The sequence below is a fragment of the Acanthochromis polyacanthus genome, chromosome 8, assembly GCF_021347895.1.
Source record: "Acanthochromis polyacanthus isolate Apoly-LR-REF ecotype Palm Island chromosome 8, KAUST_Apoly_ChrSc, whole genome shotgun sequence".
In the NCBI taxonomy this organism is placed as follows: domain Eukaryota; kingdom Metazoa; phylum Chordata; class Actinopteri; family Pomacentridae; genus Acanthochromis; species Acanthochromis polyacanthus.
In genome coordinates, this window is record NC_067120.1 from 41569496 (window position 1) to 41582285 (window position 12790).

At 47.3% G+C, this 12790-nt stretch overlaps 1 protein-coding gene and 1 long non-coding RNA gene across 10 annotated transcripts in view; one reads left to right on the plus strand and one right to left on the minus strand.

The window, feature by feature from the left end:
- LOC110970587 (nuclear pore complex protein Nup160-like) overlaps nucleotides 1-11891 on the plus strand; it is a 40330-nt gene extending 28439 nt beyond the window's left edge. For all 8 annotated transcript variants that reach the window (XM_051952541.1, XM_051952544.1, XM_051952546.1 and 5 more), the window contains 14 exons: nucleotides 2865-2984; nucleotides 3266-3361; nucleotides 3433-3527; nucleotides 3918-4014; nucleotides 4269-4374; nucleotides 5564-5724; nucleotides 5891-5951; nucleotides 8723-8833; nucleotides 10310-10433; nucleotides 10518-10616; nucleotides 10745-10886; nucleotides 11093-11218; nucleotides 11571-11666; nucleotides 11746-11891. In XM_051952541.1, coding sequence (XP_051808501.1) covers nucleotides 2865-2984; nucleotides 3266-3361; nucleotides 3433-3527; nucleotides 3918-4014; nucleotides 4269-4374; nucleotides 5564-5724; nucleotides 5891-5951; nucleotides 8723-8833; nucleotides 10310-10433; nucleotides 10518-10616; nucleotides 10745-10886; nucleotides 11093-11218; nucleotides 11571-11666; nucleotides 11746-11856 — 1545 coding nt within the window. In that variant the 3' untranslated portion in view covers nucleotides 11857-11891. The remainder of the gene's footprint in view (nucleotides 1-2864; nucleotides 2985-3265; nucleotides 3362-3432; nucleotides 3528-3917; nucleotides 4015-4268; nucleotides 4375-5563; nucleotides 5725-5890; nucleotides 5952-8722; nucleotides 8834-10309; nucleotides 10434-10517; nucleotides 10617-10744; nucleotides 10887-11092; nucleotides 11219-11570; nucleotides 11667-11745) is intronic.
- Nucleotides 9-2827, minus strand: LOC127535216 (uncharacterized). 2 transcript variants are annotated; one of them, XR_007943991.1, is made up of 5 exons: nucleotides 2759-2827; nucleotides 2543-2614; nucleotides 1643-2146; nucleotides 1067-1138; nucleotides 9-850 (listed from the first exon to the last, which is right to left on the minus strand). It is a non-coding gene; the product is annotated as an uncharacterized LOC127535216 (long non-coding RNA). The 2 variants fall into 2 exon arrangements; XR_007943990.1 differs by lacking the exons at nucleotides 1067-1138; nucleotides 2543-2614 and adding an exon at nucleotides 1211-1282 and having other exon boundaries at nucleotides 1931-2146; nucleotides 2759-2801.
- Nucleotides 11892-12790: the final 899 nt, after the last annotated feature.

Consider the following 12790-nt stretch of genomic DNA (forward strand, 5'->3'; position numbering starts at 1 on the left):
GTAAGTCACTCCTCTGCTGCTGCTACCTTCAGCTCAGCCTGACTTCAGTCCAGGAGTCTTCATGATCTTCACCGCTATTCCAATAAAACCAAATGTCTGCTCTTCAGCCAGACAAACGGGGTCTCCAGCCCCCCACAGACCATCTGAGCAGATGGCTCAGATCTAGAGGTCATCATCTCCTACAGGGCCATGGTCTTTGGATGGACTCTTCTCTCTCTTTCATTCTTAACATCAACATTCTTCAGACTGGGGTTCCTCTGCCTTAGTACGTCCCCTCCTGTGAAGATGACCATCCTCTCCATGTTGGACCATGGAGATGTCATCTAAATGTCCCTAAGTTTCCCTGAAGAGCCTGGATGTTCTCCATCACTCAACCTTTCTCCACCCACCGCTGTCACATTTACAGACTACTGCTCTACCAATAGTCCGTTTGATTGGAATTCCTTCTAAAGTCTCTGGAAGTGTGGATGCAGCAGAGAGGAGTTGGGATCAGAGGAGGATACGATGGTGTCATCAGCGTAGAGGAGGATCTGGGAGGCACCAGCAGCCTCAGAGACATCGTCTATGGAGATCTCCTCCATCTCTTCAGATGTTCAACCAGCAGATCCTAGCAGACCGCTGACTGTTTACACACAACTGTGCGCATTAATCTCGACATTATCCAGTCATTTATGTTTTTAACCTCTTCAGATCTGTGTCCACTATATGTCCTGTGTGTGTGTTGTCTCTATTTCTGGCCGGGTCTTGTAAAACAGGATTGGCTCTAAGCAGATCCTACCTGGTAGAATAAAGAACGTTCTGCTGTGGATCCTACCTGGTAGAATAAAGAACGTTCTGCTGTGGATCCTACCTGCTAGAATAAAGAACGTTCTGCTGTGGATCCTACCTGCTAGAATAAAGAATGTTCTGCTGTGGATCCTACCTGCTAGAATAAAGAATGTTCTGCTGTGGATCCTACCTGCTAGAATAAAGAACATTCTGCTGTGGATCCTACCTGCTAGAATAAAGAATGTTCTGCTGTGGATCCTATCTGGTCGAATAAAGAACGTTCTGCTGTGGATCCTACCTGGTAGAATAAAGAACGTTCTGCTGTGGATCCTACCTGCTAGAATAAAGAACGTTCTGCTGTAGATCCTACCTGCTAGAATAAAGAACGTTATGCTGTGGATCCTACCTGCTAGAATAAAGAATGTTCTGCTGTGGATCCTACCTGGTAGAATAAAGAACGTTCTGCTGTGGATCCTACCTGGTAGAATAAAGAACGTTCTGCTGTGGATCCTACCTGGTCGAATAAAGAACGTTATGCTGTGGATCCTACCTGCTAGAATAAAGAATGTTCTGCTGTGGATCCTATCTGGTCGAATAAAGAACGTTATGCTGTGGATCCTACCTGCTAGAATAAAGAACATTCTGCTGTGGATCCTACCTGGTAGAATAAAGAATGTTCTGCTGTGGATCCTATCTGGTCGAATAAAGAACGTTATGCTGTGGATCCTACCTGCTAGAATAAAGAATGTTCTGCTGTGGATCCTATCTGGTCGAATAAAGAACGTTATGCTGTGGATCCTACCTGCTAGAATAAAGAACATTCTGCTGTGGATCCTACCTGCTAGAATAAAGAATATTCTGCTGTGGATCCTACCTGCTAGAATAAAGAACGTTCTGCTGTGGATCCTACCTGCTAGAATAAAGAACGTTCTGCTGTGGATCCTACCTGCTAGAATAAAGAACGTTCTGCTGTGGATCCTACCTGCTAGAATAAAGAACGTTCTGCTGTGGATCCTACCTGCTAGAATAAAGAACATTCTGCTGTGGATCCTACCTGCTAGAATAAAGAACATTCTGCTGTGGATCCTACCTGCTAGAATAAAGAATGTTCTGCTGTGGATCCTATCTGGTCGAATAAAGAACGTTCTGCTGTGGATCCTACCTGGTAGAATAAAGAACGTTCTGCTGTGGATCCTACCTGGTAGAATAAAGAACGTTCTGCTGTAGATCCTACCTGCTAGAATAAAGAACGTTCTGCTGTGGATCCTACCTGGTAGAATAAAGAACGTTCTGCTGTGGATCCTACCTGGTAGAATAAAGAACGTTCTGCTGTGGATCCTACCTGGTAGAATAAAGAACGTTCTGCTGTGGATCCTACCTGCTAGAATAAAGAACGTTCTGCTGTGGATCCTACCTGCTAGAATAAAGAACGTTCTGCTGTGGATCCTACCTGCTAGAATAAAGAATGTTCTGCTGTGGATCCTATCTGGTCGAATAAAGAACGTTCTGCTGTGGATCCTACCTGCTAGAATAAAGAATGTTCTGCTGTGGATCCTACCTGCTAGAATAAAGAATGTTCTGCTGTGGATCCTACCTGCTAGAATAAAGAACGTTCTGCTGTGGATCCTACCTGCTAGAATAAAGAATGTTCTGCTGTGGATCCTACCTGCTAGAATAAAGAACGTTCTGCTGTGGATCCTACCTGCTAGAATAAAGAATGTTCTGCTGTGGATCCTATCTGGTCGAATAAAGAACGTTCTGCTGTAGATCCTACCTGGTAGAATAAAGAACGTTCTGCTGTGGATCCTACCTGCTAGAATAAAGAACGTTATGCTGTGGATCCTACCTGCTAGAATAAAGAACGTTCTGCTGTGGATCCTACCTGCTAGAATAAAGAATGTTCTGCTGTGGATCCTATCTGGTCGAATAAAGAACGTTCTGCTGTGGATCCTACCTGCTAGAATAAAGAACGTTCTGCTGTAGATCCTACCTGGTAGAATAAAGAACGTTCTGCTGTGGATCCTACCTGCTAGAATAAAGAACGTTATGCTGTGGATCCTACCTGGTAGAATAAAGAATGTTCTGCTGTGTTCCAGGCTCTACAGTGTTTCCAGGAAGCAGCGATGGAGGTGGAGAAGGAGGAGTTCCTGATGAAGCTGACGGGCAGCGAGGATGAAGAGTCCACCTCCAGCCCCCGCCTGCAGTACTACAACAAGGTACCAGAACCTCAGCAGAACCTTCTGGAATGATCAGATTTATTCTGTTATCAGAGCGTTTCCATCCAGACTTTTCAGCTGTAGATGTTCCTCCTCCTCTGATTGGAGCCAACTGTTAATTCATGAAGAGTTTCTAAATGAGCAGAATGAAGATATTTAAACTACTGGGTCAATTCTGGAGGCTGTAGGCGGGGCGAGGCTGTAGGCGGGGCGAGGCTGTAGGCGGGTGTTTCCGTAGGCGGGTGAGGCTGAGCAGGTAAACTGAGCTCCACTGTGTCCAGGTGCTGCGGCTGCTGGAGGACGTGGGTCTACCTGAGCTGGTCATCCAGCTGTCCTCTCTGGCCATCACAGAGGCGGTTGGCGACGCCCACAGTCAGGTGAGATGCCATCCAGCAGGTAAATGAGTGGAAGAACACCTGAGCTGAGACTAACAGGTGTGTTCTGACAGGCGGCTCTGTGGACCAGGATCTTCAAACACCACCTGGACCTGGGACACAACAGCCAGGCCTACGAAGCCCTGACCCAGAACCCCGACAGCAGCATGTAGGTGGTTATTATGGGATGTTTCATGAATAACTAGAACTCAGACAGCAGCATGTACGTACAGACTCATGGTTATTATGGGATGTAGTTAATTTAGAACTAAACGTTCAGGTTCTTTATTTGGACCCAGAATGAGTTCTGATGTCAGTGTGTTCCTCTGATAGATCCGTTCTCTCCATGTTTTTCCATAGTTTTATTTCTGGAGACACTGAACCTTTAGAACAGGTTCTTTTAGTGTAAAAACAGGAAGTTCTCCAGATTCAGACAAAAATATTTGAAAGAACTTAGTTTTCTGTTCTAAATAACAAACAGAACAGAACCAGACTGTAGTTTCTCTGGATCACCTGGTTTATCTATGAACTGAATTTAAATGTGTTTCTCTGCTGACAGGCAGCTGGATTGTCTCCGTCAGCTGGTTGTGGTTCTGTGTGAACGATCTCAGCTTCAGGATCTGGTCCAGTTCCCCTATGTCAACCTGCATGATGAGGTAACACCTGACTGAACATCTGACCTGTAGGTGTAGAACCTGCAGTGAGTGAATGTTTCATAGACCAGCTGTAGTACCTGTTAGTTCCACCAGGGGGAGCCTCTCCCTCTGATTCTGTAGTAACACCTGTAGAAGGAGCAGGGTGCATTGTGGGAGTTTATCTACAGACACCAAGACGGAGACGTGCGAGCCGACTGACAGGAACTGATGATATAAACTGTCTGACTGTGTGTGTCTGACTGTGTGTGTTCCAGGTGGTCAGCATCATAGAGTCTCGTGCCCGTGGTCTGGACCTTCTGACTCATAACTACTATGAGCTGCTTTATGCATTCCACATCGTCAGACACAACTACAGGAAAGGTAGCAGCCCCCATGTTTGTAGTCCACCGTGTCTGTAGTCCACCATGTTTGTAGTCCATGTTTGTAGTCCCCATGTTTGTAGTCCACCGTGTTTGTAGTCCACCGTGTCTGTAGTCCACCGTGTCTGTAGTCCACCGTGTCTGTAGTCCCCGTGTCTGTAGTCCCCCGTGTCTGTAGTCCCCCGTGTCTGTAGTCCCCCGTGTCTGTAGTCCCCCGTGTCTGTAGTCCCCGTGTCTGTAGTCCCCCGTGTCTGTAGTCCCCCGTGTCTGTAGTCCCCGTGTCTGTAGTCCCCCGTGTCTGTAGTCCCCCGTGTCTGTAGTCCCCCGTGTCTGTAGTCCCCATGTTTGTAGTCCCCATGTCTGTAGTCCCCCGTGTCTGTAGTCCACCGTGTCTGTAGTCCACCGTGTCTGTAGTCCACCGTGTCTGTAGTCCACCGTGTCTGTAGTCCCCGTGTCTGTAGTCCCCGTGTCTGTAGTCCCCCGTGTCTGTAGTCCCCCGTGTCTGTAGTCCCCCGTGTCTGTAGTCCACCGTGTCTGTAGTCCACCGTGTCTGTAGTCCCCCGTGTCTGTAGTCCCCCGTGTCTGTAGTCCCCCGTGTCTGTAGTCCCCCGTGTCTGTAGTCCACCGTGTCTGTAGTCCACGTGTCTGTAGTCCACCGTGTCTGTAGTCCACCGTGTCTGTAGTCCCCGTGTCTGTAGTCCCGTGTCTGTAGTCCCCGTGTCTGTAGTCTAGTCCCCGTGTCTGTAGTCCACCGTGTCTGTAGTCCACCGTGTCTGTAGTCCCCCGTGTCTGTAGTCCACCGTGTCTGTAGTCCCCCGTGTCTGTAGTCCACCGTGTCTGTAGTCCCCGTGTCTGTAGTCCCCGTGTCTGTAGTCCCCGTGTCTGTAGTCCCCGTGTCTGTAGTCCCCGTGTCTGTAGTCCACCGTGTCTGTAGTCCACCGTGTCTGTAGTCCCCCGTGTCTGTAGTCCCCCGTGTCTGTAGTCCACCGTGTCTGTAGTCCACCGTGTCTGTAGTCCACCGTGTCTGTAGTCCCCGTGTCTGTAGTCCCCCGTGTCTGTAGTCCACCGTGTCTGTAGTCCCCGTGTCTGTAGTCCCCCGTGTCTGTAGTCCCCCGTGTCTGTAGTCCCCCGTGTCTGTAGTCTAATGTGTTTATAGGTAATGTGTGTGTGTGCTATGTGTGTGTGTACAGCGGGGACGGTGATGTTTGAGTTCGGGATGCGTCTGGGCCGAGAGGTCCGGACTCGTGTTGGACTGCAGAAACAGGTGAACTGTTACCTGGCTGCTCTCACCTGTCTCAGGCTCATCAGACCTGAGTACGCCTGGATCGTCCAACCGGCCGCCGGAGCCACGGTACTAACACGCACACACACACGCACACGCACACTGGCAATACACAAACGCACACTAACACACACTAGTAGTACAAATATTGAAATATACACACCAGAGTCAGTGAAATATGATTGTGTTTTTCTGTATAATAAATATATATAAATGTGTGTGTGTGTGTGTGTAGTATGAGCGTCCAGGTGCGTCTCCAAAGAGGAACTCTGATGGCGAGTTTTCATCTGAACCAGGTAAGTTTTCAGTTATAGAATTATTATTATTATTATTTTTCAGGGCTCCAGACTAACTTTATTTCTAGGACACGGTGCCCCCTAACTTAAAATTTTAGGAGCGCAAGCAGAAAATTTAGGGGCGCACACCAAAATTGACTTGCAAAGTAAATATGCAACTATACTGCAGCTACTAATAATCGTCTGGTATTTGGTTGTCCAGCTGTTAGCTCATGTTAGTGTTTTGCTAATGGCTAACTAGTTAGCTCTCATAGACCCTCAACAAGATTTAATAATAAAAAACGGGCCCAAAACTATTCTTACCTGTGGAAAGTTATTCCAAGTTTCCTTGTCTTGATCGTCCGATGTAGTGTGCAACTGTATGCTGCACAATGAGCCGGCATTCTGCTTATTTTAATTTTCGTGCCGTACACATCAATGGAAAACACTGAAACTTTGCCCCCACTAGCTTAGCGTCTCCATCGGGACGCCGCTCAGAGGGGCGTGGCCTATCTACTCTTCATATGCCTGTGATCAGGAACGACGAGGAAGCCCCGCCTAGAGCCATTTGATTGACAGCTCAGTCCACCAAGTGAAAGCAAACTGATTTGCATTTTATTTCTTGGTGGTTATTTCATAATGGCCTGACACCATGAAATAGAAAAATGCAAATCAGTTTGCTCTGGGCGGGGCTTCCTTTCCAGGGTGGGGAGTCGTACCCGCACACAGGTTTCTGTCCTGACGCCAGCTCCGACCACGGCTGAAGTGAAGCCGTGTCACCGTGGAACTTCGGCTGATTCTGCCATCAGACACTGAAAGGACGCTGCTAATTCGGTAAATTAATGTTTATTTTCTTATCAGTGGCAGAATAAGCAGAAGCTCAACGGTGACATGGCTTCACTTCAGCCGTGCTGGGAGCTGGTGTCAGGCAGGACTCCTGTGTTCAGAATCCCGCCCAGAGCAAACTGATTTGCATTTTTCCTTTTCTTGGTGGACTGAGGAAATATAAAGGGAAATAAATAAATAAATAAAAATGTGGAAATATAAAGAGAAATAATAAATCAAAGAAAAAAACAGAAAAGGTAAAAGCAAAGACAAAATTTTCCTTATTTATTTATTTCTCTTTCCACATTTATTTATTTATTTATATTTTGATTTTGGCACTCCTGTGACTCTATAATAAAGGTCTGTTGATCAGTTCATCAATTTTTGAATCCTTTCTTTTGCTAGTGTTAAAATAACCGTTCTCTCCAGGCTTTTATTTTGAAGGCGTATTTTTAATGCCACGGGCGTTTATTTTGTAACTATTCCAGCAGCACAGGAAGTGTTTCTCTAAGAAGAGGTTTCTTGACATGACGAAGACGCGGCTGAAAAGTCCTAAAATTCACATAAAGACAAAAGAAAACGGTTCCATCTGTTGCCGTCTATAAAGGATGAGTCTGAACTTAGAAGCAGCTGGAATGAGGACAAGAAAGGAGGGAAGGACAGGAAGGTGAATTTATGTTCAAAATAAGGCTGAACGTAAATAAAGGCTTTGTGAAACATCAAGCGTAGGCATGGGCCGGTATGAGATTGTGACGGTATGATAACCTTAGGCAAAAATATCACGGTTTCACGGTATTATGATTGCAGCTCTAAAATGTTAGAGAGTAAACTAGCTGTTGTTATCCATCTTAGCAATAAAGATTGATGAAAGAAAAAAGTTGTGGGTAACTTCTTTTTTAAACTAAGGCAGATATGGTAACTAGCATGCTAAGATAAATCCTTAGCAAGCTAGTTACCAAATCTGCCTCAGTTAAAATATAAAAAAAGTTACTAAAAGATAGAGATGAAGAAATGGATATGGTATGATACGGTAGTTACCGTATCTGCCTCGGTAACAAGCTCATTTCACTAATGTCAGACGCTAATACGCTCGTTCATTTCAAGACAGCACCTTTAATTTAGCATACAGCGATGGGTGGTGCTCCCGTAGATGCGCTATCATATTCGATGTATTGCCTCCTCGGGCTGCCACTGTCCTCAAGCACGTTTTGCACGTCGGGCGACCTTCTTCCTCCAAGCCGTGGCCGTCTGGCTTTTTACGGTAGCCGAAGTATTCCCAAACAGCCGACTTAGTCCGCTTGGACGGCGGAAAAAGTTCCGGGGGCTCGCCTCCTTCAGCCATCGCACAGCCTGCAGAGCTGCCTGCTTGTCACTCAAAACAAACGCAGGTGAGCGGGGGAGGGGCGCTTTAGGCTGCAGCTTCACACAGCGTGAGGACCTCTACTTTCTCCCTGATGAGACGTCACAGTAAAAAAACGCTCATACCGCAGGAACGGTATGACGGAAAATTTTAGTGGTTTTGAAACCGTGACTTTTTCATACTGTGGTATACCTTAAAACCGGTAACCGGCCCATGCCTAATCAGGAGCTTCACTGCTTCGCCCCCGCTCTCACACACATGATTGGCCTGCGTTCTTCTTCTTTGGTGTTCGTCTCCTTTCTTCTTCTTATGGAGTGAATGTTGGTTTATAAACCAGCTCATTGGTACATTACTGTGTACTGGGCTGAAGTGTGGAGCAGAAGTTTGTCAGCAACAAAAAATACTCAATATTAATTTAAAAAAAGAAACCGGCAAATTCACTGGTCGCACATGCACGAGTAGATGAAAAATTTACTCACACTCGCTCAAATTTTGGTCGCAAAATGCGACCATTTAGTCGCAGTCTGGAGCCCTGCTATTTGAATTTATAGATTAAAGTCCTGTAGAAGAAAAGAACCGTTAAATAAACCTGTCTGTGTGTCTGCAGTGAAGCGTCAGGTGGACATCCTAGAGCTAGATGATCTAGAGAAGCAGTACATTCTGTCCCGCTGCCGCCTGACGTTGGTTCAACACCACCCCCCTTCAGCCGCCATCGCAGGTGACCCGTCTGTCTCTCAGTGACCCGTCTGTCTCTCTGTGACCCGTCTGTCTCTCAGTGACCCGTCTGTCTCTCTCAGTGACCCGTCTGTCTCTCTGTGACCCGTCTGTCTCTCTGTGTGACCCGTCTGTCTCTCTGTGACCCGTCTGTCTCTCTGTGTGACCCGTCTGTCTCTCTGTGTGACCCGTCTGTCTCTCTGTGTGACCCGTCTGTCTCTCTCAGTGACCCGTCTGTCTCTCTCTGTGACCCGTCTGTCTCTCTGTGTGACCCGTCTGTCTCTCTCATTGACCCGTCTGTCTCTCTGTGTGACCCGTCTGTCTCTCTGTGTGACCCGTCTGTCTCTCTCAGTGACCCGTCTGTCTCTCTGTGTGACCCGTCTGTCTCTCTGTGTGACCCGTCTGTCTCTCTCAGTGATCCGTCTGTCTCTCTGTGTGACCCGTCTGTCTCTCTGTGTGACCCGTCTGTCTCTCTGTGTGACCCGTCTGTCTCTCTGTGTGACCCGTCTGTCTCTCTGTGTGACCCGTCTGTCTCTCTCAGTGACCCGTCTGTCTCTCTCAGTGATCCGTCTGTCTCTCTGTGACCCGTCTGTCTCTCTGTGTGACCCGTCTGTCTCTCTGTGTGACCCGTCTGTCTCTCTCAGTGACCCGTCTGTCTCTCTGTGTGACCCGTCTGTCTCTCTCAGTGACCCGTCTGTCTCTCTGTGTGACCCGTCTGTCTCTCTGTGTGACCCGTCTGTCTCTCAGTGACCCGTCTGTCTCTCTGTGTGACCCGTCTGTCTCTCAGTGTGACCCGTCTGTCTCTCAGTGTGACCCGTCTGTCTCTCTGTGACCCGTCTGTCTCTCTGTGACCCGTCTGTCTCTCTGTGTGACCCGTCTGTCTCTCTGTGTGACCCGTCTGTCTCTCTGTGACCCGTCTGTCTCTCTGTGTGACCCGTCTGTCTCTCTGTGTGACCCGTCTGTCTCTCTGTGTGACCCGTCTGTCTCTCTGTGTGACCCGTCTGTCTCTCTGTGACCCGTCTGTCTCTCTGTGTGACCCGTCTGTCTCTCTGTGACCCGTCTGTCTCTCTGTGTGACCCGTCTGTCTCTCTGTGTGACCCGTCTGTCTCTCTGTGACCCGTCTGTCTCTCTGTGTGACCCGTCTGTCTCTCTGTGTGACCCGTCTGTCTCTCTGTGTGACCCGTCTGTCTCTCTGTGACCCGTCTGTCTCTCTGTGTGACCCGTCTGTCTCTCTCTGTGACCCGTCTGTCTCTCTGTGACCCGTCTGTCTCTCTGTGTGACCCGTCTGTCTCTCTGTGTGACCCGTCTGTCTCTCTGTGTGACCCGTCTGTCTCTCTCAGTGACCCGTCTGTCTCTCTGTGACCCGTCTGTCTCTCTCAGTGATCCGTCTGTCTCTCTCAGTGACCCGTCTGTCTCTCTGTGACCCGTCTGTCTCTCTCAGTGACCCGTCTGTCTCTCTGTGACCCGTCTGTCTCTCCAGGCAGCTCCTCAGCATCAGAACTCGTGTCTCTCCTCGTCCAGGTTGGACTCTTTGACTCGGCTCTGTCTCTGAGTCGAACCTTCAGTCTGAACCTGACGCCTGTTTTTGAGGGTCTCACCTTCAAGTAGGTCTCACCTCATGTTGTTTACCTGCTGTTTGTTTGTTTACCTGCCGTTTGTTTACCTGCCGTTTGTTTGTTTGCCTCCAGGTGCATCAAGCTGCAGTTTGGAGGGGAGGAGTCTCAGAATGAAGCTTGGAGCTGGTTGGCTGCTAATCAGCTGACTGTGGTCAACACTAAAGAGTCCAGGTGATCTCCAATAATCACTGATTGGTCCATCATAGGTTGCCATGGTGACGGCCTGCCCGGCTGCTCATTGACTGTTAGTCATTACCAGTGTTTGACTTCATTAACTCATTTCTTCTTCTTCTCCTCAGTGCTGCAGATGAGGCATGGCGGCTGCTGGCCTCCTACCTGGACAGGTACCCGTCAGCTAACGGGCAGCATCATCGCTACGTCATCCACAAGCTGCTGTCACACGGTGTCCCTCTGCCTGATTGGCTGGTCAAATCCTACAAGGTGAGAGCTCAGCAGCCAATCAGGAGGAGGGGCGGAGCTACAGTTATTTAATAGAAGCATTCATGAGTCACATGACCTGATTGATCCGATTGGTTTTCTTGATGTGCTGCATTTGATTGGTCAGAGGAGTGCAGAGTTTACTCCAGCGTGTGGACGCTCCGTCTGCTGTTTACTTGTTTACCTGTTTGTTTACATGTTTACTCCAGCGTGTGGACGCTCCGTCTCTGCTGAGGCTCCTCCTGAACTTTGACCTGCTGGATGCTGCTGCTGAGCTGGTCCTGGAGTACGTGGACGCTGTTCTGGGTCGAGGACATCAGTACTTTGGAATCGAGGTAAGAGTTCTGCAGTACTTCTACTGAGATGTTTGGGGAACATCTGGAAAATGCAGCGTCTGAAGATGGAGTTCAGGTTCCAAGTTAGGAACGAGATCTAAACGTTGTTCAGAGTTCTAAGATGCTTCATGTTTAACGCCTACTCTGGTTTTACTGAATGTTTCAGTTTCTGTAAATGAAGCATCTAAAAACTTTAACCATGAGATTCTACTGATGTTAGAGCCTCAACAGGTGGAGAAATGTGGACCAAAGACTGGATTTTAGTAGAAATATGGATCCATCCATAGATAAACACTGACAGGAACTTTATGGAGACACTAGACCAGCCTGTTGTGTTGTTGTTGTCTTATAGAAGCCTCTGTGTGCGACGTCTCCTCCTGCCTGGCTGCCCTACACATCCATTGATCAGCTGCTTCAGGCTCTGAATGAGACTCAGACTCACAGCAGCGTACGTTGGTTCACGTCTGTATTTATGGTGGGGAGGGAATGGAACCTGTGACTGATGCTCTGTGTGTGTGTGTGTGTAGCTCCACCAGCGCCTCCAGGAGAAGCTGTCTGAGTATCACCGTGTGGTGGAGCAGATGACCAGACGCCGGCTCAGAGCTGAAGCTGCTGCAAAGACTCAAAGTGTTTTCTAATGTAAATCTATTAAAGTGTTTCTTACTGAACTTCACCGGAGCTCTCAGTTCTTCTCCAGCTGCTAGTTACATCACACTGAACTACAGGAGGAAGCAGCTTCCTCAGGTCCAACATGTGAGGTTTCCCATTAAGGGGGAGTACACCTTATTTCACAGGTTCACAAAGCCATTATATTGTATGGCTCTTAATGTTTCATATGACCCAATTTAACATGCTATGCTTCATTCTAACAGAAGTTACATGCAGTGATCCCTGGGGACAAAATCTTGTCAAAAACATACCGATACACATTTCCCAGTGACCCATCTTTAGATGCTTTCTACTCAAGAGTCCATAAATTTTGTGTTAATGACTATTATACCTTTTGATAGAGTAACCTGCTGTAGAACAAATAATGGGTGCTTTGGGGGTAACTCTTTTCTTATTGCCACAGCAACCATTTCAATATAAATACCCCAGAATGAAAATGGTCTTAAGGGGTCAGATTATAAAGTATTTAAAAAAGCATCCATTATTTTAAGAAGTGCTGTCTTAAGAACAATCTGTGAAAGAATCAGCGTGATTGCTCAAATAGTTTAAAAGTTTTTAGGTTTTATGTAACACCTGTCCCAAAAATACAGATTTTGAGAAAATGGCACAAAGATTGTGAACCATGCACAAGTTCTCACCAAGCTGTTTGTCACCAACTAAACATTTCTTTGATACCTAATGAGTAGTTTAAGCATGAAGGCATATAAGGTGTACTCCTCTGAAACAGAAAACCATATTTTCATACTGACAGGAAACTAAAGCTGCTCCAGACTATTTCTCTTTTTTCCATCGTTCTGATCTGGGGTAAATTTTTACCAGAACTCAGATGTTTCTCCTCCTAAATGTCATGGTTCTATCTGCTGGACTGATGAAGTTCTGAAAAAGTCCATTAAAAACTGATAT